Source organism: Euprymna scolopes, chromosome 1, assembly GCF_053919585.1.
Source record: "Euprymna scolopes isolate OS-2025 chromosome 1, ASM5391958v1, whole genome shotgun sequence".
Classification (NCBI taxonomy): Eukaryota; Metazoa; Mollusca; class Cephalopoda; order Sepiida; family Sepiolidae; genus Euprymna; species Euprymna scolopes.
In genome coordinates this window covers 1,492,078-1,519,392 of record NC_136482.1, presented here as the reverse complement: position 1 = coordinate 1,519,392, position 27,315 = coordinate 1,492,078, and the positions used below count along the sequence as shown (strand labels likewise).

The window sequence follows — 27,315 nt, the reverse complement described above, 5'->3', positions numbered from 1 at the left end:
GAAAACCCAAAGATGACTTGCTAGTTTTACAGACTTCGTAACTTAACGTCAATCAACGGAATAACACGAAGTTTAAAAATATATTTCTTTTATTAATTAAATATTTATATGTTATAACGATTTGCAATACTTACGGAAAGATATAATAAAAAAAATAGTTTTATTTAAAAAAATAAACAAAAACGATATGGTATATCATTTAAGCTGGCATATCGTTTATTCCGAGAATAGCCGATATTTGCCGATTACTCGATCGGAAGTTTGTTTTCAATCACAACACAACCAAAACAACCTACGTCATCCTCCCGTCTGTGTCAGATTCATCAGGAAGTTTCTCGATTGACTCTCAAAAGTGTTTATATTTGATCTCCATCGCCTTATAATCCAACAGTCTTGTTTAGATTCCCCAACCGAGAAGCAGCAGAAAAATACGCTCATAGTTTTTATTTATATCGCCATATTGACGCATAAACGATCTTGCTTGACAAGTCTTCGCCATTGTTACTTGTTTTCAACAGATTTTTGTCAAAATGTCCGTCACTGTTAAGGCTTACAAAGCTTTGAAATCTTCCCCTAATAATTATACCGAAATTCGTCGTTTCGGTATTCCTGAAGATGTCATTACCAATTATGAATATTTATTCAAAAAGGTTTCTGAGGTTTTTCCTAGCCTTAGACAAGGAAACTTCACCTTGCATTGGATTGGTAAGTAGAAGGAAAAAGATCGATTAATTTTTGTTTTTGCTTTTAGAAGAAAAAATGTATTTCTCTTTAATATAAACCATTTTTAAGTTGCATTTTTAATCTCGGAAAATATAATTTTGTTGCTTAATATGGCAAGAAAAATTAAACTAAAAACAAAGACGAGACTATTAATGTCTAATGCAGCAGTTATAGTTGGTGTCGATTATTAATACGACGTAAAAAAAAGAAATTCATTGATATTTTTTAGAATTCTTTCTTTATCAAAATAATGTCTTTGATATATTTTTTATTTTAATAGAAACAAATTAAAAAAAAACAAATGACAATCAATATTGTACATTGTTTTTAAATTACGGAGGAATTAAAAATATCTTGTTTTGGTGTTTATATGGACCAAACCCCCATGATGGCTGCCAACAATATTCGCTCAGTGAAGTGAAGTCCGATTTTTGAAACGAGACTAAAAAAAAAAAAAAAAGGATGCTTACAAAAATACAGAAAACTTCGTATAATGTACATATTCTCTAGAACGAAGACGTCATATTCCAAAAATCACGTGAATTTAAATTATTTAAAACGTAAAAAAAAAAAATTACGATTTTTAGCGATTTTATTAAACTGCAGTAGTGCAGTGACTTTATCAAATTACGTGATTTTTGGAATGTTTCATCTTCGTTCTATGACTAATATGTTGGCTTTAGTTAAGCATCGCACGTCTTTGTTTGCAAAACAATTCGGCGGAAGTGACGTCGTACAAATTTTAGGTACGGATAATCAAAACTGTTTTATTTAACCACCTCATGTTAAGACCAGCTTTCGGAATAAACACCCCCTCAACCTCGAAAGCCCTTCTTAACATGAGGAGGTTGGGGGAGGATATTCCGAAAGCCATTTTTAACATGGGAGGTTGACGTATTAAGGGTTTGTATTACTGTACACATAGATTCGAAAAAGTTGTCAAAAAAACAAATATATAACAAATAAATGTTATCAAAGGCAAGATAAGTTACTTTTCTACCAAACTGGATATAATTTTCGTGTTTTATTCAATTGAACATGTTTATTCAGCTCGAAAAGCATACAGTGTTTACCGATATATTGGAAAATTCAAAATGGCGGCCGACTCTCTCTTTAACACGGTAAGTTCGGAAAAAGATGTAATAAATAATAAACTAGACAAAATACTGTTAGAAATTCGCTCAATATATGTTACCGTGACATAACTTGACATATATTCGGTGGGGTTTTAATAGTATTTTATCTAGTTTATTATTCATAACACCTTTTCTCGAACTTACCATGTTAAAGAGAGAGTCGGGCGCCATTTTGAATTTTCCAATACATCGGTAAACACTGTATGCTTTTCGAGCTGAATAAACATGTTAAATTGAATAAAAACACGAAAATTATATCCAGTTTGGTAGAAAAGTAACTTATCTTGCCTTTGATAACATTTATTTGTTAATGTTATATATTTGTTTTTTGACAACTTTTTCGAATCTGTGTACAGTAATACAAACAGGTAATTATCCAATCAATACGAAATTTTCAGCGATTATTAAGAGAAGAATGAACTTTATGACTGTACTTTTTTTTCATAAACGATATTTATATATATATATATATATATTTGCTTACAACCCCCCCCCTTGTTTTGAAGGGGTTCCAAATATGCTTAAAATAATCATCTGAATCGGAACAAAACATATTGTGTTGTTGTAAGGGACAGGATTATAGATTTAAAAAAAAAAAAAAAAAAATTGTTTGCATACCTTATTTTGATGTCTGAATATCAGAACTTCAATTGTGTTTAATTATCCCGCTTTTGAGTTTTGAAGTGTGAAATTCGGTGAATATGTTAAGTAAAATAATTAATTTAAGTTAAGCAAAACAAAAACAAATTTTTTAAATATTTATACGAAAAAAGCCATTTTAAAATCTTTGATAAATAATTTAACAATTTTTTTTTTTTTTTTTTTTTTTTTTTAGCGAGCCAAATAATGCACCAAAACAAAATTCGATAAATATTGTGCCCTTTGTGTTAAAAATAGCATCATTTTTTCGATCTCGTTTGAAAACGTTTGCCGCCTTTCGACTACGGTGGACCAAACGCGCTGAAATAATTTTTTTTTTTTTATTCTGCTTTAAATTGCCCCCCCCCCAATTTTGGGGAGCCTGGCCCCCACACACATACACATTAAAAACCAAACTCATACAAATGGTCACCCATCTGGTACTGGCCAGCCTCAGCGTTAATAATACATTGAAATTTTCGTCACTGAAAAATAAGGGTTTTTTTGGCCTGTTTGGTTTTCCATAGTTTGCTTTTTATTAAGTACAAACGTAAACATTGTCTAGATCGACGCGAAGTAACTGGTTGCCTATATGAATAAGTGGAATTATTTGAAATCCAGGTACTTATATTATATTTTTGCATATTCTCATAGAAAATCATCCTAAATCTTAGACAACAAATAAATAAATTAATTATTTCAAAAACCTTTTTTTTTTTAAATATTTATGTACGTTTTTATGCAAGAGAATTCTGTTTTTTATATGATAAAATTCAGGGTTTTATCTTTCTGGAAAAAAAAAGTTACTCAGAAATAATGGATTTTAATAAATGTAATTTCGTTTTAAAAAACAACTTGATTTTTCGGCCATTTTTGGCGGTGTCTAATTAAATTCAAATATTAGGCGATATGAAGCTTAAACAAAGATTTTTTGGTAAATATCCAGATACGCTACTACAGAACACCGACTACTCTAATTTGTTTTTTATAGGTAATTGAGGTCGCTGACAACGAATCTGATAGTCAAACTTGGGGCAAATTTACCGTTTGCATGGTATTAACCCCAGAACCCACGAATAACTTTCCACCATTTGCAGCTTCCGTTTATGCTACGCGCGTGCGCTGCAGCATGAACGATGGCTTGCTTCATCTAGCAAACTGCCTTCTCACATGGCGTACCAATCAAAAAATTACGGACTGACATTTTTTTAATGACTTACAGTTAAAGAAAAGTACAAAAAATTGGGGGACTTTTTTTTTGTTTTTTGTCTCACGTAGTTTTTAATGTGGTTTACAAAAACATAAGCACCAAACATCTTTGTTTTTCATTCTCTTTTTGCGGGAGGGGGATTCAATTATAGAACTTGTGGCTTAATAGGTGCTTTTGCAGTTTAGTTAAACGTTTTTCCGTCAGTAACGCACCGACATTTACCAAATAGAACACCATTTAACATTTTCCCAAGATTTTATTGTGTACATTGGGGGCGCGAGCGGGGGGGGGGCGGATGTGATGTTGGGGCGCGCGCGCCCCAACATCACATCCCCCCCCCCCGCTCGCGCCCCCAATGTACACAGTAAAATCTTCGGAAAATGTTAAATGGTGTTCTATTTAGTAAATGTCGGTGCGTTACTTTTTGAAAATTTGAAAATTCTATGTTCCAGGTAAAAAAAAAAAAAAAAAAAAAAAAAAAAAAACACAAATAAATTACCCCCCCCCCCCTCCCCCTACTCCAATTTGGAGTGCTTTCCTTTTCTTGTTTTATTTCTTTTTCAGCTAATTTTAAATTTTCCACCCAAAAAGTGCTATAATGTATTTTTGAAAATTAGAAAATTCTATATCCTGGAAAAAAAAAAAAATCCCCTCCTCCCAACGTAGTTTGCTTGGTGAAGCCGTCGTTTATGCTACAGCGTGCATGCGCGTAGCAATAGCATAAACGGAAGCTGCAAAATAGTGGAAAGTAGTTCGTGGGTTCAGGGGTTTAATACCATGCAAACGGTAAATTTGCCCCAAGTTTGACATCAGATTCGTTGTCAGCGACCTCAATTACCTATAAAAAAAAAACAAATTAGAGTGGTCGGTGTTCTGTAGTAGCGTATCTGGATATTTACCGATTTTTTTATAACCGGTTTCCAATAATAAATTTTTTATTCATATAATAGATTATATGACTCTTGAGATAATAAAAATTGCAAATCCAAAATCGGTCTAAAAAAAATTCGGGTTTGTATTACTGTACACATAGATTCGAAAAAGTTGTCAAAAAACAAATATATAACAAATAAATGTTATCAAAGGCAAGATAAGTTACTTTTCTACCAAACTGGATATAATTTTCGTGTTTTTATTCAATTTAACATGTTTATTCAGCTCGAAAAGCATACAGTGTTTACCGATGTATTGGAAAATTCAAAATGGCGGCCGATTCTCTCTTTAACACGGTAAGTTTGGAAAAAGGTGTAATAAATAATAAACTAGACAAAATACTGTTAGAAATTCGCTCAATATATGTTACCGTGACATAACTTGACATATATTCGGTGGTTTTTAATAGTATTTTGTCTAGTTTATTATTTATAATACCTTTTCCTGAACTTACCGTGTTAACGAGAGAATCGGCCGCCATTTTGAATTTTCCAATACATCGGTAAACACTGCATGAACTTTCGAATTTTCGTGTTTTTATTCAATTTAACATGTTTATTCAATGTTAAATTGAATAAAAACACGAAAATTATATCCAGTTTGGTAAAGTAACTTATCTTGCCTTTGATAACATTTATTTGTTATGTTTTTTTGACAACTTTTTCGAATCTGTGTACAGTAATACAAACCCAAAAATTCGTTTTGATTTTATTTAAATTGATAAAGGGTGATTTCCATTCACTATTGTTTTGTTACATAAGCACCAAATTTTCCAGTCATATATCACTTGAAGAAATTTTTTAAAGAAAATAAAAGATAATAGTATATATTAATGAAAAATCCAAATATGATCTTCCTGCCTTCCATTTCATTTTATGAAATCTGAGCAAAATATATTAGTTACCGAAATGTTAAACTATATACAACTAAAACTTTGTGGATCTTGTTTTTTTGTCCTCGTGCACACTGGATTACGTCACTCAGTAAAACAGTACACAATGGATGACGTCACAAAATAAAGTAATCCATCAAATCAGAAAGATCATTTATTTTATTAAAAAAAAAAACGATTAGAAATTATTTTTAAATTGACTTTTTATTTAAACGCTTCAGTCCCTCCTGCATTTGTGTTCTCTACAAAAAAAAAAGACAAACAGTATTTTTATGAGGAATCGTTAGTTCAGAGATGAAATGAGTGTTTAATAATAGATGGATGAGAAATAAAAATTCCAGTTTAAACCCGTTAACTACGTCTCTTACATGAACAAAACACGCAGAAGTTCAAATCAGTATTTTTTTTCTTCCACGAAAAAAAATCTTTTCTAGTTTCTCTTTCTAAGAAATAGTCGTCAAAATCCAGGTTGACTTGACAATGGCCATGTTGTTGCTTATCAAGTTACATAACAAGTTGTTAGCAACAAGTGGTGGTGGTGGTGGGAGAGTGATTGTAGACTTAGATTTCTATAATAGGTTTTTAGATTTTTTTACCCCAAGCAAGACATATTGCCATCAGTAGCATGAGGGACTAATTGAGACCATGTTTACAGGGAACTATGTAAGGAGTTGAGCAGCAAGATGTCTGTTGGTGTTACATTTAAGCTTCTGCATGTTAGTACAGTCATGGAAGCAAGAAACAGGGAGGGAATTCCAAAGGCTAACAATCTATGGGAAAAAACTATTATAGTAGAAGGCTGTCTTAGATCTAGGGATCTCAACAGTGAAGGGGTGGAATTTTGCTGCTTTTTCGGTTAGTTGGGAGTATGTACATTGGGGGGAACACAAGTGCAGAGTTCATTGGAATAAATTCCATTGAAGATATTGGTCCACATTCGTCATAGGATGTTGGCAATCTTCGTGTAGTTCCTTGTGTGAGTAGCCGTTTCTAAAATAGAGAAATGAATGCCATTCACACAAGTTTCTTTTTTTATCGTTTTTTTTTTTCCTTTGTTTGTTTTTTATTAGCAGTATTCAACTGGAGTTGACTGTTTAGATATATAATGCTGGTTGAAATATTTCTTAGGAAAATGTTCAAATATAGTTCAGTTATTTGCCTCCTCACAAGGACATAATTTGACATGTGATCCAATTCCATCTTAAAGTCTCCATTGTTTTTAATTTGATCTGTCAACTTTTCCAAAATATTCAGAGTTCTAAAACTTTTGATCACAAATTTGCAGACTGAAACTGAATAATCAGAAATGAAATTTGTTCATGTAATTTTTAATGATAAATAACAAATTAACCGTTTTTATTTTGTCAGTCTAACATAAAATTATATTGTCAGATTTTCAAAGTCAGACTAAAAAAAAAAACAACAAAAAAAAAAAACAATTAAGCTAAACAAATCAAACTTTGCTTCCGACCAGTCAATTTTCAATTGTTATTCTTGTGCATTGTTATTGATAATAAAATACTATACTTAACAATTTATTTTAGTTTCTTGGTCCAGCTCAGACAAATGAGTTGGACCAAGAAACTGAAAATAAGTACTTTCTTAAAATAATACTTAAAAAATTAAAATCAGGCAGAAATATAACTGATTTTAGATTGAAGAATATAACTGTCAAATTTAAGTTTAAAAATGTGTAAACAAATAAAAATTCAAATGACTTCACTGCATCCTGTGTGTGTGTGTGTGTGTGTGTGTGTGTGTGTGTGTGTGTGTAAAACTTTACGGTCTCTGCAATTTTGTTTATGTTAATAAATTAATATACAAACATAAATTAAAACTTATTTTTACAAATATGTATCCTTAGATCTCCTTTTAAAACTCAAATAAAAAAAATACTTAAAAGTTCAGTTCACAAGGGAGGAAGTGATAAGGATGTATTTGACAGGAGGGATAAAGACCTGACCAGATATGGGTTAGTTTGGAAATCAATTGCTAAAAGTTGTCCAACACATGCCGGCATTTAAAGCAGATATTAAACTACATATGTTGATCATGAAAAAAAGAATATGGAATAGCTGGAAATGACCTCTCAATTATTAAATCCTTTCTTTTTGATAGGCTTATGAGAATAGTGATCGATGGGCAGAAATCAGAAGCTCATAGTATCCACACTGGTGTCCCTCAGGGTTCCATCCTGGGCCCAACTCTCTTCTTAATCTTCATACATTTACTCTCAAATCACATTCGTAGATCCTTCATAGACATTTATGCAGACAACACCACAATCTAAGGCAACACTTCAAAGGCCAACAATGACCAAGATCTTTCTAATTCTCTCTCTTCTGATCTTAAGCATGTGGTGCAATGAGGAAAAGGGTGGCTGGTTGATTTTAATGCTTTTAAGACTTCTCTCTTTTCATCATAATCTCTCTGACTCCATCACGCCCCCAATGGTTCTTGTCTTTGGGAAGCACAAAGTCTTGACAGTCTTCTAAGACTGACCTTCACTCCTGATCTGAAACGGAACACATACATCAAATCTGTTGCCAAGAGAGTTGGATCATTCTACTACTCCAGTAGGTATCTCACTGCCAATGCAATTCTCTATCTGTATAAGAGCATAATAGTCCTAAAATGGAATACTGTGATCATATCAAGGCAGGAGCTGCGTCCTATCTTGCCTCGATAGAGTTCAAACCAATTTAAAAATTTAGACTATGCCCTTTTCTCTTCCCTGCAACCTCTTTGCTACAGAAGAGACCCTGCAAGCCTCTGCTCTATCATTTTCATGGTAAATACTCATTTGAGCCTCAATCTATGGTCCCTTCCCTTTGCCAAACTTTCACAAAACATTTGACCATCTACAACCTCTATAAACTATTTTCTTCGTTCTCTATCCGTGCCTAATTCTAAACGCAAATTCCATGAACAAAGTTTCTTTTCTCGAACTCCCTGCATATGGAACACTATGCTATTGGCCTACTTCCTAGACAATGACAATATGGTAACCTTCAAGTCCAATGTAAACAAGTTCTTGTTTAGCCATTCCATTAAATAATTCAAATTCTACCCAATCTACACCATTAATGATTACTACATAACCACCTTACATTCACTAACCTTTATCCTTAAGTGGCTTCTGGGCCTTGATAAGTGGGGACTACCTTGTAAAAAAAAAAATGGGTTGATTTGCCATAAAATAAATCGAATTGTTTTTTTTTTTAGAATTGCCAATGGAATATCTTTGCTTTAATTTCATTAAATGCGATATTCTCAAAGATTTTTAGTGAAAGTATGTAGACTTTTGTTTTTATTTAAATGATTTTAATAAAAAAAGCAACATTAATTTAAAACCTAACGAAATATAAATGTAACCTTGTTGACCCATATCATTCCAATATTGCTATAATTTGTTTGTGTCTTGTTGCTGACAATATTTTAAATGGTTTAATTTTTCAGATTGTGATGATGATTTGATCCGGTTTAACACGGATGATGAGCTTTTGGAAGCGTTGAATTCAAAGAAAGGACCACATTTTAAAATTATTGGTAAGATTTTTACTTGTTATTTGAACTGACTTCAGTCGTACATCAACTCTTCCTTTGTAGTAAATAAATAAAAATATAAAATGTTGTGAAAAGAAATTTTTTAAATGTTGATTGAAGAAAGCAACATTAAAATGGAAAATAGTTTTCTGTGGTTTTATTTCTTTTAATCCTAAATCTTAAAAGATTTTTGTGCATATTTTCAGCTATACTTTTAGAATGTATTTGAACAACATTAAAACGTAATGATAAAAAGAAATAAAGAAAAGTATGATGTAATGACTTTGTGCAGAACAGTATGAAAGTGATAAATTTAGTTTTTATTTTTAGTTCAACAATTTTCATAAAATAATTCATTATCATTAAAACATTTTTTGTTCTGCATGTTTTTCTTTGATTCAAAAACATTTTTCCTCTGGCTGTTCAAGCATAGGCAGAAGTTATTTCTAAATGAATTCTATACATGCTAGTTTGCCCATGCAACAGAAACTAGTGAACAAACACGGCTCACACCTCACTTAACACCTCACTTGTATGACCTCTACGGGTAATGCCTTTAACTTTCAAAAGAAAACAAATGTAGAAAAAGAAATACTAAGACTTTAAAAAAGAAGAAATACAAAAAATTATTACGTTAACAAATACAGTACAAAACATGATCGCAAGGAAAAAAAAAAAAAATTAATTCCTACCAACAGAAATATTTGTGCCCGATTTCCCTCACCAAAGTATTATGTAATAAAATTAACACCGTTATTTTTTTTACTTGTGCCTTTTCTTCTATCATGAAATTGGTGATCCATTTATACAGAAAAATGACCCCTCCCGAAATCTATAATATATGCTAAAAAGAAAATTCAATCAGAAAATGAGGTGATCATTTTTATATTAAATTTATATATAGGTAAGTGATCTCCCACTTTAAAATCTAAAATAAAAATTTGGTGCTTGATCAAAGAGGTGACAGATTGTTTTTTTTTTTGTTCTTTTAAGCAAAAATATTAACTGTTATTTAAAAAATAGTAAGATATTAAAAAAAAATTACGAGATTTCATTGAGTAGAAAATTATTCATAATTAAAGGTAATTTTTACAGAAAATTGTAAAAAAAAAAAATTGCATTTTTCGGTAGATGTTTTAGAGTACCTATTTACTATGCCTCCCCACGGGACAGTTAGACACCAGGGTCGTTTTTTAACGTGGAGAAAAGGTACAAAAATAAAAATTGTCTCAGTCGTGAAGGATTTCTCCTCCACCGAAAGAGAACAAGAAATAGAAGTGCAGTATCAGAATTTTTGTAGGAATTTTTGACACCCCTAACACGAAACTGCAAATACAATATAAAAATCTCGTAATTTCTCTGTTAAAAGTGGGTTATTTATTTTCTTTATGGATTATACTTCCAAAATAAACTATTACAGTTGTTTTAAAAGTAATAGAAATATTTTTTTTTTTTTTTTTAAAACAGTAATGAATTTTCCGAACTGAATATTTTCAATTTTTAAACTTTAAAAATCTATCAAAATTTTTCTATTGATTCTATTTTTACGATATTTTCAGGGTCAATGTGAAATTTTATGTTCTTTCCAATAAACCGAATATAATATTTTAGACAAACGTTTTTTTTTAAATTCACGCCCCCCCCCCAAGTGTCACCCATTTTCAACTTTCTCTTAAAAAGTAAATAATTAATTTATGTCGGAGAGTTTTATATATCACAAATTGAAGAGAAAAGGTCAATAAATAATATATTCAAATTTAAAACAAAAAAAAAAAATCCCTTTTTTAGAAATTTACCTGTAAAGTCCGAAGTTTAAAACCTTTTTAAAAAAAAAACGCATTGTTTTTTTTTTTTTTTTTTTTTTTTTTTTTTTAATAAAACCTTGGTCCTTGCTCCTTTAATTGAAAAAAAAATTAGGGCTTGAATTACATTTTTCGAGGAGTTATAAGCTTGGAAAGATGGGGTGGAATTATTCACTATTTTCACGAAATTTCTGACACTGCTAGTGCAGCATCTGAAGAACAGATACTACACTTTGATCTTGTCCTGCGTGAATATTGCTGGAATAGGGGACATAACTCAGCATATTTTGGATTACATTGTAATGGCATCCAACTTGTATAGCGATATCAAAGGGCTTTTTTTTTTTTTTTTAACTACCCAATGAATTTTCATAATTTTTTATATTTCAACATTCAACATGACAATTAAGTAAATATTGCTTTTGCTTAAAAAGATATATATTTAAAAAAAATAATTTGTTGCTTCTCTTTGACCAAGCACCGAAAATAAAAAAATAACAAAAGAAAAACTAGCAACATGATTGTACACAGACAAAAGGAAAATAATTGGTCTGTAAAAACAAAACACAGCCAAACCACCTGGTGGGTAAATACCAAAAAACTATCTTAGTTAGCTAAGATAAATTATTTTCATTTAAATTATCTCCCTTGAAAATTAATACACATATTTTAAGAAAGGTTTTCATAATTTGTTTTTGCTTTATTAAATCATTTTGCTATTATACTAAACTTAGCATATACAATGATAGAAGAGGTATCAAGGATCTGAAATGGGTATGATAAAGTGGGACTCTCCTCCCCTCGGGATGGGGAGGTCACCTATAAGTGGGATCCCTATGCATACTCGCACCATTTCACCTAGAACTAGCAAATTTAGAAGGATAATCTACCACAGGGAAGGGGAAGTTTTGACTGGTTACACTGCTCACTCTCACGTCGGAGGTGGGGTGCCAGTGGTGTCACTTATAAGGGAGAACCCTATACACGGTCACACCGTTTGACACGGAGCTACTGAACTTGCCATGATAACCCATCATGGGTAGGGTAGGGGTTACATCGCTCACTCCCACTAACAGAGGTGGAGCCCCATAAGGGTCACTTATGAGGAACCTTAATTAGTGTTTATATGTCAATAAAGATTCTCACTACTGTCCTTTCATGTTTGTTTTAGCAATTGCCCCCCCTGTATACTTTTAATTATTATTTTTATCTGTATACTTTTAATTATTATTTTTATCTGTATACTTTTAATTATTATTGTATACTTTTAATTATTGTATACTTTTAATTATTATTTTTATCTGTATACTTTTAATTATTATTTTTATCTGTATACTTTTAATTATTATTTTTATCTGTATACTTTTAATTATTATTGTATACTTTTAATTATTTTTATCTGTATACTTTTAATTATTATTGTATACTTTTAATCATTATTTTTATCTGTATACTTTTAATTATTATTGTATACTTTTAATTATTGTATACTTTTAATCATTATTTTTATCTGTATACTTTTAATCATTATTTTTATCTGTATACTTTTAATTATTATTTTTATCTGTATACTTTTAATTATTATTTTTATCTGTATACTTTTAATTATTATTTTTATCTGTATACTTTTAATTATTATTTTTATCTGTATACTTTTAATTATTATTTTTATCTGTATACTTTTAATTATTATTTTTATCTGTATACTTTTAATTATTATTTTTATCTGTATACTTTTAATTATTATTTTTATTTGTATACTTTTAATTATTATTGTATACTTTTAATTATTATTTTTATCTGTATACTTTTAATTATTATTTTTATCTGTATACTTTTAATTATTATTTTTATCTGTATACTTTTAATTATTATTGTATATTTTTCAATGTCCTTTTTCTTACATTTTTTTTCAATAAATCATTTCACAAAAGAAATACTGAAGAACAATAAAAGTGAAGGAACTGATTTGTCTTGTGACCGCTTCCAGAAGTTAGGAAGTATGTTAGCTGACTATTTGTAAATATATACAGAATTTGTATTCATAGATAATTGTATAAATATTAATTTTTAAATTGGCATTGACTTTTTTTTTCTTTTTCTTTTTTGTGTATTGTTGTAGTTCTGGAAAATGCTCCAAAATCTGCACCTGAAACTGGAGAACTGCACCCAGGAGTGCAATGTGATGGATGTGACAGCACTGTACGTGGTCCGCGTTACAAGTGTCTTGTGTGCCAGAATTATGATCTCTGCCATACTTGTGAAAACAAGTCTGTACATGCTGAACATCCGATGATAAAACTTCCTACTCCTGGCTCATTTCCAAACTTCAAGGTAATTGAGTTACTTCTATTTTGAAATATATTTTGAATTTGAACTGAATTGATTTCTTGGTTTAAAAAAAAAAAAAAAAATTTTACAAAGGATCATCACTTATCAAGGCCCAGAGGCCACTCAGGGATAAAGGTTAATGAGTGTATGGTACAATATAATAATAATGGGACAATATCATAGTAATCATTAGTAGCGGAAATTTGGTAAATTGGATTAAGGGAATGGCTCTTGGAGAACTTGTTTACGTTGGACTTGAAGACACACCATATTGTAGTCATCTGGAAAACAGGGAAATGGAACAGTTCCACGGACGGGCAGTTCTAAATACTTCAAAATACATCTTAAATCTGAACTGAATTCTATTTTTGATGAAAAACAAAACAAAAATAGCAGAGGTTCATCTTTTTATCTGTAATGTTTCAATCTAAAAACGTGTTTTCATTGTTACACATACAAATTGAATGAATATATTTTTCCCTCTTGTTTGATAAGCTCTTATCACTGGCTTACACTCCAAACCATGTTCTTGTCTAGAATTCCAGTATATTAAAAAGCAAAGCTAGAGAAAAAAACTCTCTACAGGCCTGTGCCAAATGAAAATAAAGCAAATCGTTTTTCAGCAATTGATGCAAATTTGTCGGCATTATCGGCATTAAGTCGAAAATTTGTTTATTTTTTAAGATAAAAAATTTTATTTTAGAGAAAAAAGACATTGTTATTTGGCTTTCTACTTTCTTTAATATAATTCAAATATGAAACCATGTTTTATTTATTAACTCCTAACACGCAGCCATTTGTGGCACAAAACAGGACATTTAAAACCAACTGTGAATAACATCTGAACGGAACTTTAAAAGATGATTTACAAAAAGAGAAAGTGTCATAACCTGATGAAGACTTTTTCATAAGTTGAAAATTTGTTTATTCTTTAATATAATGTATTTTGGAGGAAAAAAAAAACACTGACATCGTTATTTGGCTTTCTATTTTCTATAATAAATCTCACAAGTTTTGAATTATTGCTGAGTTATTTCCTTTGATTTGTGAGATTTTTTTTTTTAAATGGCATGTGAGACAGATAAAATTTAATTTTCTTTTTGAAAAATAAAACTTGTAATTTTTGGAATATATTTTCAGTTCATTAAGGGTGCATACGTTATGCAGATTTCTCCTTATTTTTGTTTTTTAATATGGAGGCTATGTAGACAAGAACCCAAATCTAAAATATGTACAGTAGCGTCCAAAAGTTAAGGAACGGTCGATCATTTTTATTGAGTGGCTTCTAACTTTATCCATGAAAAGGGGTGGGGTGAAACAAAAATTTGAATTTTCCAATGTTTAATAATGGTAGTTAGATAAAAATTAAAAAAAAAAAAAATTTATTTTGGATTTTGAATACATATTAGTTTTTTACATATAAATAATTTAATTAAATTACAGGCGTCCAAAAGTTAAGGAACGGGGAAAATTAAAACAAACTTTAGCAATTTTAATAACAACTTAACAAAATGTTGACTCTGAATATTCGAAAAAGCTGTCTATGCGAGAAAAACAGCTTATTTGTGACAATTATGATGAAAAAAAAAGCCATAGGGAGATTGCTAAAATATTGAAAAGCTCTAAAAGCGTTGTTTTTCGGGTTATTGAAAATAGAAAAAAAGGTTTACCATTGACTGAAAAGAAAAAAATCGGGCAGACCTCAAATTATAACTAAAAGGGAGGATAAAAAAAATCACTCGATCATCTCGTTCTGATCTCTTTTAGACTGTGGCTTCAATATCCCGGGATTTTACATCCGAAATTGGACAAAAGATTTTCCGACAAACGATCTCACGAAGATTAAATGAAGTTGGATTATTATCAAGAAGTCCATGCTCAAAGCATTTAATTTCTATTAAAAATAAAAAAGCCATATTGTTGTTCGCCGAAAGACATTTGTTTTGGCGAGAAAAAATGGGAAAAGGTTAATTTTAGTGATGAATCTAAATTCAATCTTTTCGGATTAGACAAAAGACCATGTCAGAAGAAAAAATGGAGAAAGACTGTCGCCTAAGTTCGTTAAAAGTAGGGTAAAAATTTGGAGAGGGCAGCAGTATAATGGTATAGGATATATCTTCAAAAGGAACTGGCCCTCTTGTGAGGATTCATGGAAAAGTTACTGCCCGAATGTACAGAGAATTATTTAGAGAACATGTGGTTCGTAATCTTCCTGATTCTGATATCTTTATGCAAGACAACGCACCCTGACACAAAGCAAAAATAGTTTTAGAAGAGCTAAATAGATCCAATATTTGTGTTATGGATTGGCCAGCTCAGATACCCAACCTTAATCCAATTGAAAATGTTTGGAAAATTATTGTTGATAAGATTACAGAAAAAAAAAAATTTATGAGAATGTATAAGAAAATCCTGGAATAATATCTCACCAATAACGTGTAAGTGATTGGTTCTGTCTTGCAGCAGAAGATGACATAGTGTGATTGAAAACAAGGGACTTTTCACTAAATACTGAAAGGATTCTAGGTTTTTTCATTAATAATTTTCCCCGTTCCTTAACTTTTGGACACCTGTAATTTAATTAAATTTATTTATATGTAAAAAAAACTAATATATATTCAAAATCAAAAATGAAAAAAATTTTTTTTATTTAACTACCAATATTAAACATTGGAAAATTCACCTTCTCTTCCCTATAACCTTCTAACCTTTTCTCATAAAAATACATTGCTAGTCTCTCTCTCTCTCTCTCTACTCTATCATTCTCCAAACCTTTGTTCCGCCTTGTAAGACATTCACAGCCAGAACTCTTACCACAAAAGAAAAGACTAACAAATACATAGACATTGCCAAGGCTGCTGCAAAGATGGGCTCCCTCTACCACACCAGGAAATTACTCGCACTTGGTGGTATCTTGTATCTCTACAAAGTTCTCATTCACCCATGCATGGAATTTTGTTGCCACATATCAGTCAATGCATCAACCACTAATCTCTCTATTGAACAGCATCTAAACAAATGGTCTTTAATCTAATAGGTCCTGCACTGTCAACTAAGCTCCAACCCCTGTCCCATCGCTGCAGTGTTGCATCCTTGTGCTTGTTTTACAAGTACTTGAATGAAATGATTTTAAACTCCTAGCAGTGCCGCTGCTCTCTTTACATCTATATTCCTGATCAACCCAATAAGCAGCAAAATCCCACCTCTTCACTTTAGAGGTTCCCTGACACCAGAGAGTTTCTTCCCTCAGACTCTTAGACTTAATTTCCTTTTTGTATCTTGCTTTCCTAATTGTATTAATATTTACAAATTTAAATGTAATATGAACAAACATCTTGCTGCTCAAGTCCCTACTTAGAATGTTCCTATGTTAGATAATAGCCGGATAGAAGCAGTTAATTATCTGTGTATCTATCTATTTATCCGTTTATCTATTTATCTATCTTTCTATATAATTATCTATCCATCTAGCAAAGTGAACGATACAATTTGAATGGTGACGTGTTTTGACATATCAAACTTTGTTGACTGATCATTTGCACCAGAAATATCTGAACGGGGACCAGACCTGACATGTCAGACATGACATGTCAGGTGCTCCGGTTGCTCCGGTTTGAGTAAGCTGTGCTAAGTTTTGTAGAGTTGGATTTCAGATGCCGAACAAGCAAGATGGGTTAAGGTCTCTCAGTGAGAGAGGTGACCGTCACAAATAGAGATCCCCATAAGCCAAAGATCATTGGTCACTCTATTTCTGCTGTGATGAGATGCCTGAGGAGTGAATAAAATACATATAAAAATACTCATTGTCTTGGGTCCCTGTCTTGAAGCGTCTGTTACAGCAGGTTCCAGCTCCCCCAAGGATGGTTGGGAATCCCCTAGAAGCAGCCAGCAGCAGACAGGTATGTCATGTGTATGTGTAATATGTTGACATGCCCGCACCTATAACACTAGTCAAGTCCCGGACCCTTAAGATAGATGTTTAGGACATGAGGACAATAGTCTGTTATACTAAGAACAACATACATAGATACATATGACCCGTTAAAGAATATAATAGTATGACTTCGATACTGACAACATTACATCGATTTGATTTGCAATACAATACCTATAGGCATGGTCCCTGATTCACACTAGCCCCTTTATGTCTCCTCCGTTGCAGTTTGCTTTGTTAGGGGGTAAATATGAATAAAACAAAATGCCTAACATCAGGCAGAATTTCCATGAAAAGAGCTTCTTTGCAAATGCTTCCTACTTGTGAAACATGTTACCCTTGGCTTGCTTCCCAACTTCAAGTCCAATGTCAATAAATTCTTGTCATAAACCGCCCTATAAGTAGTCAAATGCTGTCCATGCCATTGATCAATGTTAATACTCTCATAATGTTCCTCATCTTTAGTTCAACAATAATTTTCATCTTTTTAATCCTTAATGTTGAGTAATAATCTTGATAACTGGTGACAATATTAAAAAGATTTTTATCGATTTGAAAACTTTTTGTAAACTTATTGGGAATTATTTTTCAGAATTGTTGGATTTTTATTTTCATTTTCAGACTCATTTCTTCAATGGTAATGCCGACAGTGCTTGTGGTTCGTTTGGCGCATCGACTTCCGCTCCTGGCAGTTGTTCTTTTAGCACATCCTTCTCAACATCCTCTTCAAATAATAAGGACAAACCAAAAAAAGAAGAAAAACCAACTGAAGCAGAGGAGAAAAAGAAGGAGGAGCCGAAAAAGGCCCCGGAATATTCTCCTAATATGTTTCAACATATCGGAGAACATCTTTCTTCAGTGCTTAACCCATTTGGTAAGTCTTGCATTTTAAAATTCAAAATTACTAAAATGTCTATTTTAATGAGAAAAATGAATATCTTTATAAGAAAAAATACTCATATAAATATTTTCTTTACCTACTCTCCAGGAGGTGAGACACAAGGTGAAGTGTTGGTTTGAAAAAAGAAAAACATTAAACTATGGCACGATCCTAAAGCAGGTTTAACCAGCTTCCTCAGTTGGAAGTTTTTTTACAAAGGAATCCTCTCTTAGCAAGGCCCAGACACTACTCAAGGATAAGGGTTGATTAGTGTACAGTAGTCAATAGAAAAATATCGTAAGAGTTGATAGTGGAAATTTGGTAAATTGGATTACTTAAGGGACAGCTCATCAAGAACTTATTTACATTGAACTTGCTGACGACCATATTGTAGTCAGCTAGAAAATGGGCAAATGAAAGAGTTCCACGGGTGTGCAGTTCTAAGAAGTTTTGTTCCTGGAATCCACAGATAAAGAATGGGGGGTAATTACTGATAGTGATTTCTACTAGACGCATGCTTTTTGTGAAAGTTTGGCAAGGGGAGCCATAGATTAGAAAGGAGTATGAAATTCACAAGTGATCCCCAGTTGTGTGTATGTTAGAAGAGATGACAATGTTCGGTTTTTGCAACTCTTCGGGCAAAGATCAAAGTGTACTATCTGTTCTTCAGATGCTGCACTTCAATTTCTTGTTCTGTCAGTGGAGGAGAAATCCTTTTGTTTTTGTTCCCTTTCTTCACGTTAAAAAACAACACTGGTGTCTAACTCTGTCCTGTGGGGAGGCATTGTAAATAGAAACTCTTGCAGGGAGATATTTCTGAATTAGTTGCCCATCTGGTACTGACCAGACTCAACGTTGCTTAACTTCGCTGATCTAACGAGCTTATACCATATATTAAGCCCTCTCTTGCCTACAAAAAATGCCTGAGTAGCCCCATCGGCATTCCCTAGTAGATGCTCCTCAGCCAATTTGCAATAAACTAACCCTCTTTCAAAGAGAAGGTAAGATCTGATCAGATGGACCTTCTGGGATGACCCAGAACAGGAGTTTAAAAATAAAAAAAAATGATGTAATTTTAATATTTTTTATGGGGAGGGTGGGATTAAATTTAATAACTGATAATAAAAAGAATTTCATTTTACATTTTTAATTAAAATAAAAACATAATCCTACTTGCTTGACTTTTTTCTTTCTTTTTTCCTAAAGGAAAACCACTAAAAAATTTTATTTTTTAATTTAGTGATTTCTATTTTAAATTTTGTTTTTCTTGTTTTGTTTCAATGATGTGAAGTAGTAAATAAGAAGTAAATGGGAAAGAATGACGAGCAGGCAAAGTCAACTTTCAAGTTTAAAGAATTTGAAAATTTTATTTTAATCTCTTGATATGTTTATAGAATGCATTTGAAAGCTGGAATGCGTGCTGTAAATACAATTTCGGAAACTTTCTGTAAGTTTTATTTTTATTTATATCTTATAATTTACGTGAATAAGATCTGAAAAATTGCATCAGCTTTTAGCGACACTGGATCTTCAGAAGCCAATTTATATCCGTGTAAATGGGCTCTTATGAGAAAGTAGAAATTTAAAATGAAAAAGAAAACGTTACATTTTTAATTTTGGGTTTTATTGTTTCAAAAAAAGATTTTTTTTTCAGCACAAAATAACTGATAGAATTTGAGTTACATTTTTGCACGTGTTTAAAGATGTCATTATTACATTTCCAATGCTGTGTCAAGCGTTCTGATTATCTTCAATCCAGTCATGAAGACTGGTGTGTAGATCTGTTCTGTTTCGGCTTAGTCAAGGGCAGGGGAGTCCACCATTGGAAATGCCCTATCTAACTCTATCCCGCCAAACAAAAACCTATAGGGGGAAAATCCTTGCAGGGTACCAAGCCGGACATAGGCTAATATGCTTGTATCCCTCGACTAAAAAAGCAAATGCAAAAATGAAAAGGAACATACAAATCTGGAGAATTATATTTTATAATTTTTATTTTTATAAAATCAACGGAACTGAAATGGAAAGTAAAGACGAAAAATGAAAGTCACCTGGCATTAGAAACGTTGCACATCATTAAAACAGAAAAATGAAAGACTCGTGTTTTTTTTTTTTTTTTTTTTTTTTTTTCTAACTTACAAATTTATTAGTTTTATTTTATTTTATTTTTTTTTTAATTTATCACATTTTTTTTCCTTTTTCAGGGATTGAGTTGGATATGAAGTTGGAAAAGGAAGGCCAATTTCAAAATGTGTTTTCAGGAGCTCGGCCATTTGCCCCACCACAGGGCCCTCATCCTCCTCCTCCATTCGCGGGATTTCCCGGACCTTTTGGTCCTAATGGCCCTGCTCCTAGTGCCCATGTGTTTACATCTGGCCCACATGTTTTTGCCCATGGTCCTGAAGGATTTACTGCTTCCACTAATGCCTCCACTCCTAGTGCCCACGTCTTTACATCTGGGCCCCATGTTTTTACTCATGGTCCTGAGGGGTTTAACGCTTCCTCCGACACAAATGCCAGGATGGCTAGCGCTGATAAGATTGCAAGGGCTGCAGCTAGTGCAGCTGCTGCTGCTGCTACTAGCCACTTCTTTAATGCTGCAAATTCTAATAAAACTACAGGATCCACCGAACAAGCAACCCCTGCTGCAGGAGCTACAACAGCTTCTGCTGCTGCCGCCACTGCTGAAAAAACAAGTGAAAAACCAGCTGAACCTCCAGTGTCTGAACCGAAATCTCCAACTCCCATGGACACAAATGCAGTGGATGATCCCATTTTGAAGGACCTTTCAACAGATAGCTCGGTACGTAAATCATTAGTTAGAGATGGCTTAAATTGTGTTAACTATGTAACTTTAACGATAAGATAATTATAATAAAGGTATATTGAAGTGTTACCAAAATGACTGCCAAATTTTATTGATTAGTTTTATTTGTTTGATTATTTTGCAAATGTTATTTTATTTTCTGATCTTTTAATTTCATTAGTCAATTTCCGGATTTTTTTTTTTTTGCGTTGTTATATAAAAATTTTTTTTTTTTCCGCAATATCCTATATTGGATAAGCCATTATGATGATTAATTTGTAATATATCTTAATTTCATTTTTAAAATATTGTTTGCTTTTATTTATTTCTTACAAAACCTACCATCTCTTAACCCTATCATTAATCATAAGTCTTGATGTCAACAAATAATAATTGCAAAATAATCCTCAAACAACAAATTAATATTAATAATAATTAATATTATTAAAGTGTTCTGTTAGAAATTCGGTGCAGATTCAGTTTAACAAAATACACAAAAACATGAAAATAACATTCAGATGAGAACAGTACTCTGAATAACCCCAATAAGACAAAGGAAAATATTGAGTATATTGAAGCAGGTGGCTCCCAAAATGGCTGTTAATTTTTCCCAACTAGTTTTCGTTGTTTTTCAGTGCTAACTGAACAAATAGGGTTTGATGCTTACCAGTGCTTTCTAGCTCTTGATTTTCGCATATCCATCTTGCCTGGCACACAACTTGTTTCTTCCCTCCAGCTGGCATTTCCCAGTACTTTCTTGCCCTTATATTTACACATTCATCTTCCCCGGCTTGCAATTTGCTTCTCTTTTGACCACGTGGAGTATTTTTCTTGTAAAAAAAGCTTGTACACACTTGCTAATTTGCATACATGCTTTAACAGCTGCTGCTGCTAATATTTTCCTTTGGCTCCTGCTGATCTCTTCACATCTGTGCTCATCCGTGCTGTTACAAACATACAGTGAGAGAAACTTAGTTAATTACAATTAATAGAATTTAAAAAATTAAATTCCAGAACTAAGGAATATTTTTGTATGTATTTCGTGTCCCTGAAGTATATAGGATTAGATGTTTATTTACTCAGCTTTACGAGTCTAGGCTAATGGTCTCCAAACTACAGCCTGCAAGCCAGATCCGGCTTGGGAAGGTCTTATTGAAAACAAAAATATTCAAGAAAAATTTTTTAAATAGAAATGTGTGAAAATAAAATGATTATTTTGCTTTTGTTCAGAAAATGACTAAAAGAATGAGGTTTTTGAGAACGAGTTTAATTAAAAAGCAAAACGGTATGAAACATATGCAGGTGATCTTGACCTGGTTTAGAACAACAAAATTAAATAAAAATAAAAGAATTCATCTTTGCAAGCCAACAACCGCCGGGTTTGAGTTCACCACTGTCACCAACCTTCATCTGTCTGCCTCTCCCAACCTAATCTGTCAACTTTTTTATACAGGTCTCTCGCGTGATTTCGCATGACTTCCACCAGAGCACACCTTTTAAAACTATGGGCGCCATCTTGATTTCTCTCCCTCTCTTTCACCCAACTTCGCCCGACACACACGCAGTATGACTTCTGTTCGTTTGATCTGTTTTTCCCTTTCTTTTTCTCCTTTCCTTCTGCTAACTTTAAACAACAGCCCCCACCCCCACCTTTTTGGAAACTTCTAACTCTGATCTAGACTCTTCATCTCGTAGACAATCTATGATCCTTCAATCAGAATAAAAGATCTCTTCATTCCTCCCTTTGATGAATGATATCATTCATTGTGCAAGGTTATCCTGCTGTTATACTTGATGATGTTATAAAGTGTGCGTGAGGACAAACAATATTCAGTTTTAGTCTAATATATTTAGTTATTAGTATTGGAACGATGAATCGCCAAAATCCAAGCATTTTAGGGCATTGGAATTGGAAAAAAATTTTGTTTATTTTATTTTTTGTCTTTTTTTGGTTTTGTTTTAAAACAAAATCTTCCACTGTTGTTGTTGTTAATGAAAAACTAATATGTATTGTATTTTGGTGTCGGCGAAAATATCTGCGCTTCTAACAACTCTATAACTATAAAGATCTGGGGATTTATAAAGAATTGAAATCTGTAATTGCATCAGAATCAAGAAAAATTTTGGAATTGTCCCATCACTAATAGTTATCTTGTCAGATTTTCAAAGGCAGACTCAAGTAGCAAGTTAACTGACATATCGATATTTGATTCGGATTAGCCTTTTTTGTTGCTTTTTGTTTAGGTTTTTTTTTTTTTTTTTTTTTTTGCTTCCACTGTTAATTATTGAAAATAATTAATCTGACTAAGAAAATTATTGTAGTGGAAACATTTCTCATCACTCACCGAAGCAGATTAAAGGAAAGTTATGTTCAGTTATACTTAAATTTCTACCTTGAATTAAAATATATATATATATATATAATATTGATTAAATTATGCGGCTTCAAATGTTTTGCCACCACACTAGCCACATATTTTTATTAGCATCAAGTATTTAACAAACTTTTAAAAAATTCCTGCCGTACAATAATTTGATTAGGAAAATTCATCAAAATTTCCTTTCATAAACAAGTCAGTTTTCTTAACTTTTACTGAAAACATTGGGTACATATGATTTTATTAAGTTCTACTTTTTTCTTTCAGAGTAGTACTGAATCTTTTACAATGTTAAACTTGAACTCTAAAAATGAAGAAATCGATGCCCGTACACCTGCCCCTTATGGATTAGTCAGTGAGAGCATCAAACAAGACAATGGTCTTTATTTTTCAGAAGGTATGAAATTTTTTTTTACAATGGAGGGGGGAAAATCTACCAAATAATACTGCATTATGTATTAATAAAAGCATTGTCAATTTGAATTCTTTCAAGCACTCCTGAATTTATATTCATACTTTTGAATAAGGGACTGCAAAACTATGGCCCACAGGCTGAATCAGGCCCGTACTGTTCATCAGGTCTGCCGACTCTACTTATAATTTTGTAATAAAACAGAACATGAGATGTTGGGATTTTAACTTTTATTATCAATCCTAACAGTGTTTCCACATTATCCATCTGATAAGCTTGTTAGCCTTCATCCTCAATTGGCCTTTGAGTCTTTATACATGGTTTTTTTTTTTTTTTTTTCTTTTTTTTAAATTTTATTACAATTTAAATGTATAAAATACTAAATATATTTGGCTGGCATATCTATTGAGATTGTTTAGAAATTTTGTTAGGCTAGTTGGAACAGAATTTGGTTACAAGTTTGGTTACGATTTAGGGATGGACGGAGCAATTTAGGGGCGGATGAAGCTAAATCCAGGGAACTTCCGCCATTACTAACCAGCAGTACATGTATTTTGTCATTTTTTATCAACAATAGAAAAATAAAATTAAAAAACTTTGGCATAAAATACGCTTAAATATGATATTTTAATTTGTCCAGATTTTGTCTCTATTATTATAGTCGGGATTTTAAAAGTAAAAAAAGTGACATTCTAATGTTAAACATTACATGTTTTTAATTCAATTTATAACTGCCCCAAAACGCATGCATCAGATAACATCGTGACCTGATTTACTTTAAATAGTTGAAAAACCGAACAAATTTTATATACGGCGCTTTAGATCAGGTAGTTAAGGTCTTGGTTCATTATTTAAACGTTTTGGGTTCGAATCGTGGTGTGAGATGTTGTTTTTTTTTTTTTTTTTTTTTTTTTTAATTTAAATATTGAACCCTGTATTATTTAAGCCATTTTTCATGTAACGTTCGTTTTACTTTTTTTCTTTTTTTTTTTTTTTTTTTTTTTTTTTACTTCGCTTATTCTTAGTGACACCCAAAAACACCCGGGTACCCACCAATTTTTTTTTTTTAATTTTAATATCGAAACCGGCTTATTTAAGCCATTTTTCACGTGTTCTTACGAAGATTAAAATAACCATATTAAACCTTATATCTAGAATCCTTATTTCAATTTTGATCAAAATCTATTACATAATTTTGATTCGAGAAAATGTCTTTAAGACTTAGACTTAAGAGGTCTTAGGAAGAAATGGAAATTCAGGGATATTTGCTTCATGTTTAATAATTGTTTTTTCTTTTTTCAGACCCCAAAATCTCTGAAGCCCTCGAACAAATGATGAGTATGGGCTATAGTAACGAGGGCGGCTGGCTCACAGTTTTGCTGGAAACTAAAAATGGAGACATCAGTGCTGTTTTGGACACGATACAAAACAATGTGCAAAAATAAAAACTGTCAAAAACAAAAAGAATGGACAATATTATTCCACCCTCCCCCTCTCAATTATTGTCTCTCTCTTATATTGAGAAGAGCTGACAGATTAAATCATATCTTAAGTTATTTTTTTTATTTGGTTATTAATTTGTGAAATTCTGTAATAGAAATCAAATAGTCATTAATATTTACACATACACATAACATTGCTAAAAAAAAAAAAAAAAAAGTCAATGTCTATATTCATTTACCAACTGAGGAAGAGACATTTATTTTGATACTCAATATTATTTGCCATAACTTGCTCGGAACAGCTTGCTAGTTTTTCATACTAGCCAAGCATGTATTCTCAACGTCAGTCTGCGATATAGATTTGTTTAGTTCTAGTCCTAAAAAAATCCTCCTTTACTAATCTTTGAGAAGGGATTAGTTTCAAGCTAATGGCCTGAATCGCCTCTACTAAGAAATGCTGATGAGGCTGCTCGGGTATTTTTCAAAATCTCACATGATCTTTAACCGCCTCTACAGGAAGTGTATATGTGTATATAATAAAGAGGAACAAAATATCCAATAGACGTAAATCTTTATTCATCTGACGTTTTGGTTGATTTATGCCTTCAGACGTGTGTAAAAGCCAAGACAAAAAAAAAAAAAAAAACTATTCAGCGTTGAAAATAGTAAATGCAGAAATGGGAGGGGATAATGTATGGGAGCAAGGGAAATAGTATTTGCAGTTTTGAATTGCGTTCAAAATTAAAACGCTTTTGATAATCAAGTAACCCATGAAACTGCAGTAAAGTATTGAGACATTATTGTTATAATCTTTTTGCTTTAATTGCATATTTGTGAACTGAACCGCTTTTTTATGGCCAATTTTATATGTAAAAATAAACGAGGGTTCTTTATTATGCAAAATGTTTTTTGAAATTTGAAGCTTAACTTGTTGTTTCAAAGCAAATTATCTTTTGCAGGTTTGGAGATAAATTTAGAGATTACATTTACTTTGCATATAACTTAGTATCTTCTAACACATAAAATTAGTGATGTTTTATTTTCATTTTATTTATTTCTGTTTTTTTTTTTTTTGTTTTGTTTTGTTTTTTTTTTGTCTCAAGTTTTTTTATTCATTCATGTATCTAGTTTTTATTCAATAAAAATCCAAAAAAAACTTTTTGTCTTTTTTTTTTTTTTTGGTGGGGGGGGGGGGTAATTTATTTATATTTTGTTTTATTTATTTATTTTTTTTTATGATCAGTATAGCTTTATCATTGTCAACCAAGAGAAGAGTCTACCAGACATTTGTATGCAGTGATGATGTATGGAAGTAAAATCTGATCATTGAGGATGTGTTGTATGGAAAGAAATTACGAGAAAAATGTGTCGTAAAGGGAGATGAAATTTGAACAGTATAGGAAGATTTATGCAGAACAGACTTTAATGGTATAGTCACATTCTGCATACTTAATAAAGACAACATAGAATAACCATTGTATACAAACTTTCACAAAAAAACACTCAACTAATTATAACCACTACCAATAATTTCCCCCACTCCCTTTCTTTGCCTAAATCTAAGCAGATTCCATGAACAAAATTTCTTTTTTAGGACTGCCCACCTGTGGAATACTTTTCCACTGGCCTACTTCTCAGACTACAATATGGTAGCTTTCAAGTCAAATGTAAACAAGTTCTTGTTGAGTCATCCCCAATCTACACCATTGATGATTACTACACTGCACCCTTACATTCATTAAGGCTTATCCTGACCAGATGTGGCAACTGTACTCTATTTTAGGACTACTTAGCTCTTATGCAGATAGAGGATTGTATCGGCAGTGAGATACCTCCTTGAGCAGTACAATGATCCAACCATTTTTCCAGCAATCTTGGCAACAGATTTGATGCATGTGTTCCATTTCAGATCAAGAGTGAAGATCAGTCCCAGAATCTTGTCAAGACATGATCTAGAAGTGTAAGCCATTTTTAGTTTCAGAACAGTTTTAGATGGTTCGCTGTTACACACAAGTCCTGGAAGGTGACTTGTTTGTAGTAGACAGTTCCACAGAACAAAATATTCTTACCGTGTCGAGACGGAAAAGAACATGTGAAATTGCTCCAGAAAAGGTTTAATATTTATGAAGCAATTCTGGTTTCTGATTGATTGGTAGCAGAATGTGAATTAATTTGATTTGTCAGTTCTTAGCAGCATCGTTTATAAATAGAATCGTCCGACTGTGGGATCATACCAAAATATTGCAACATC

At 32.0% G+C, this 27,315-nt stretch overlaps 1 protein-coding gene across 1 annotated transcript; it reads left to right on the top strand.

Annotated features, from left to right (window-relative positions):
- Positions 1-226: 226 nt before the first annotated feature.
- On the top strand, positions 227-26,109 carry LOC145241360 (uncharacterized). The gene is made up of 7 exons (XM_080104645.1): positions 227-705; positions 8,993-9,082; positions 13,004-13,215; positions 17,768-18,020; positions 20,231-20,829; positions 23,478-23,607; positions 24,925-26,109. The coding sequence occupies exons 1-7, from the start codon at positions 531-533 to the stop codon at positions 25,065-25,067; spliced, it is 1,602 nt and encodes a 533-aa protein (XP_079960771.1). The 5' UTR covers positions 227-530; the 3' UTR covers positions 25,068-26,109.
- Positions 26,110-27,315: the final 1,206 nt, after the last annotated feature.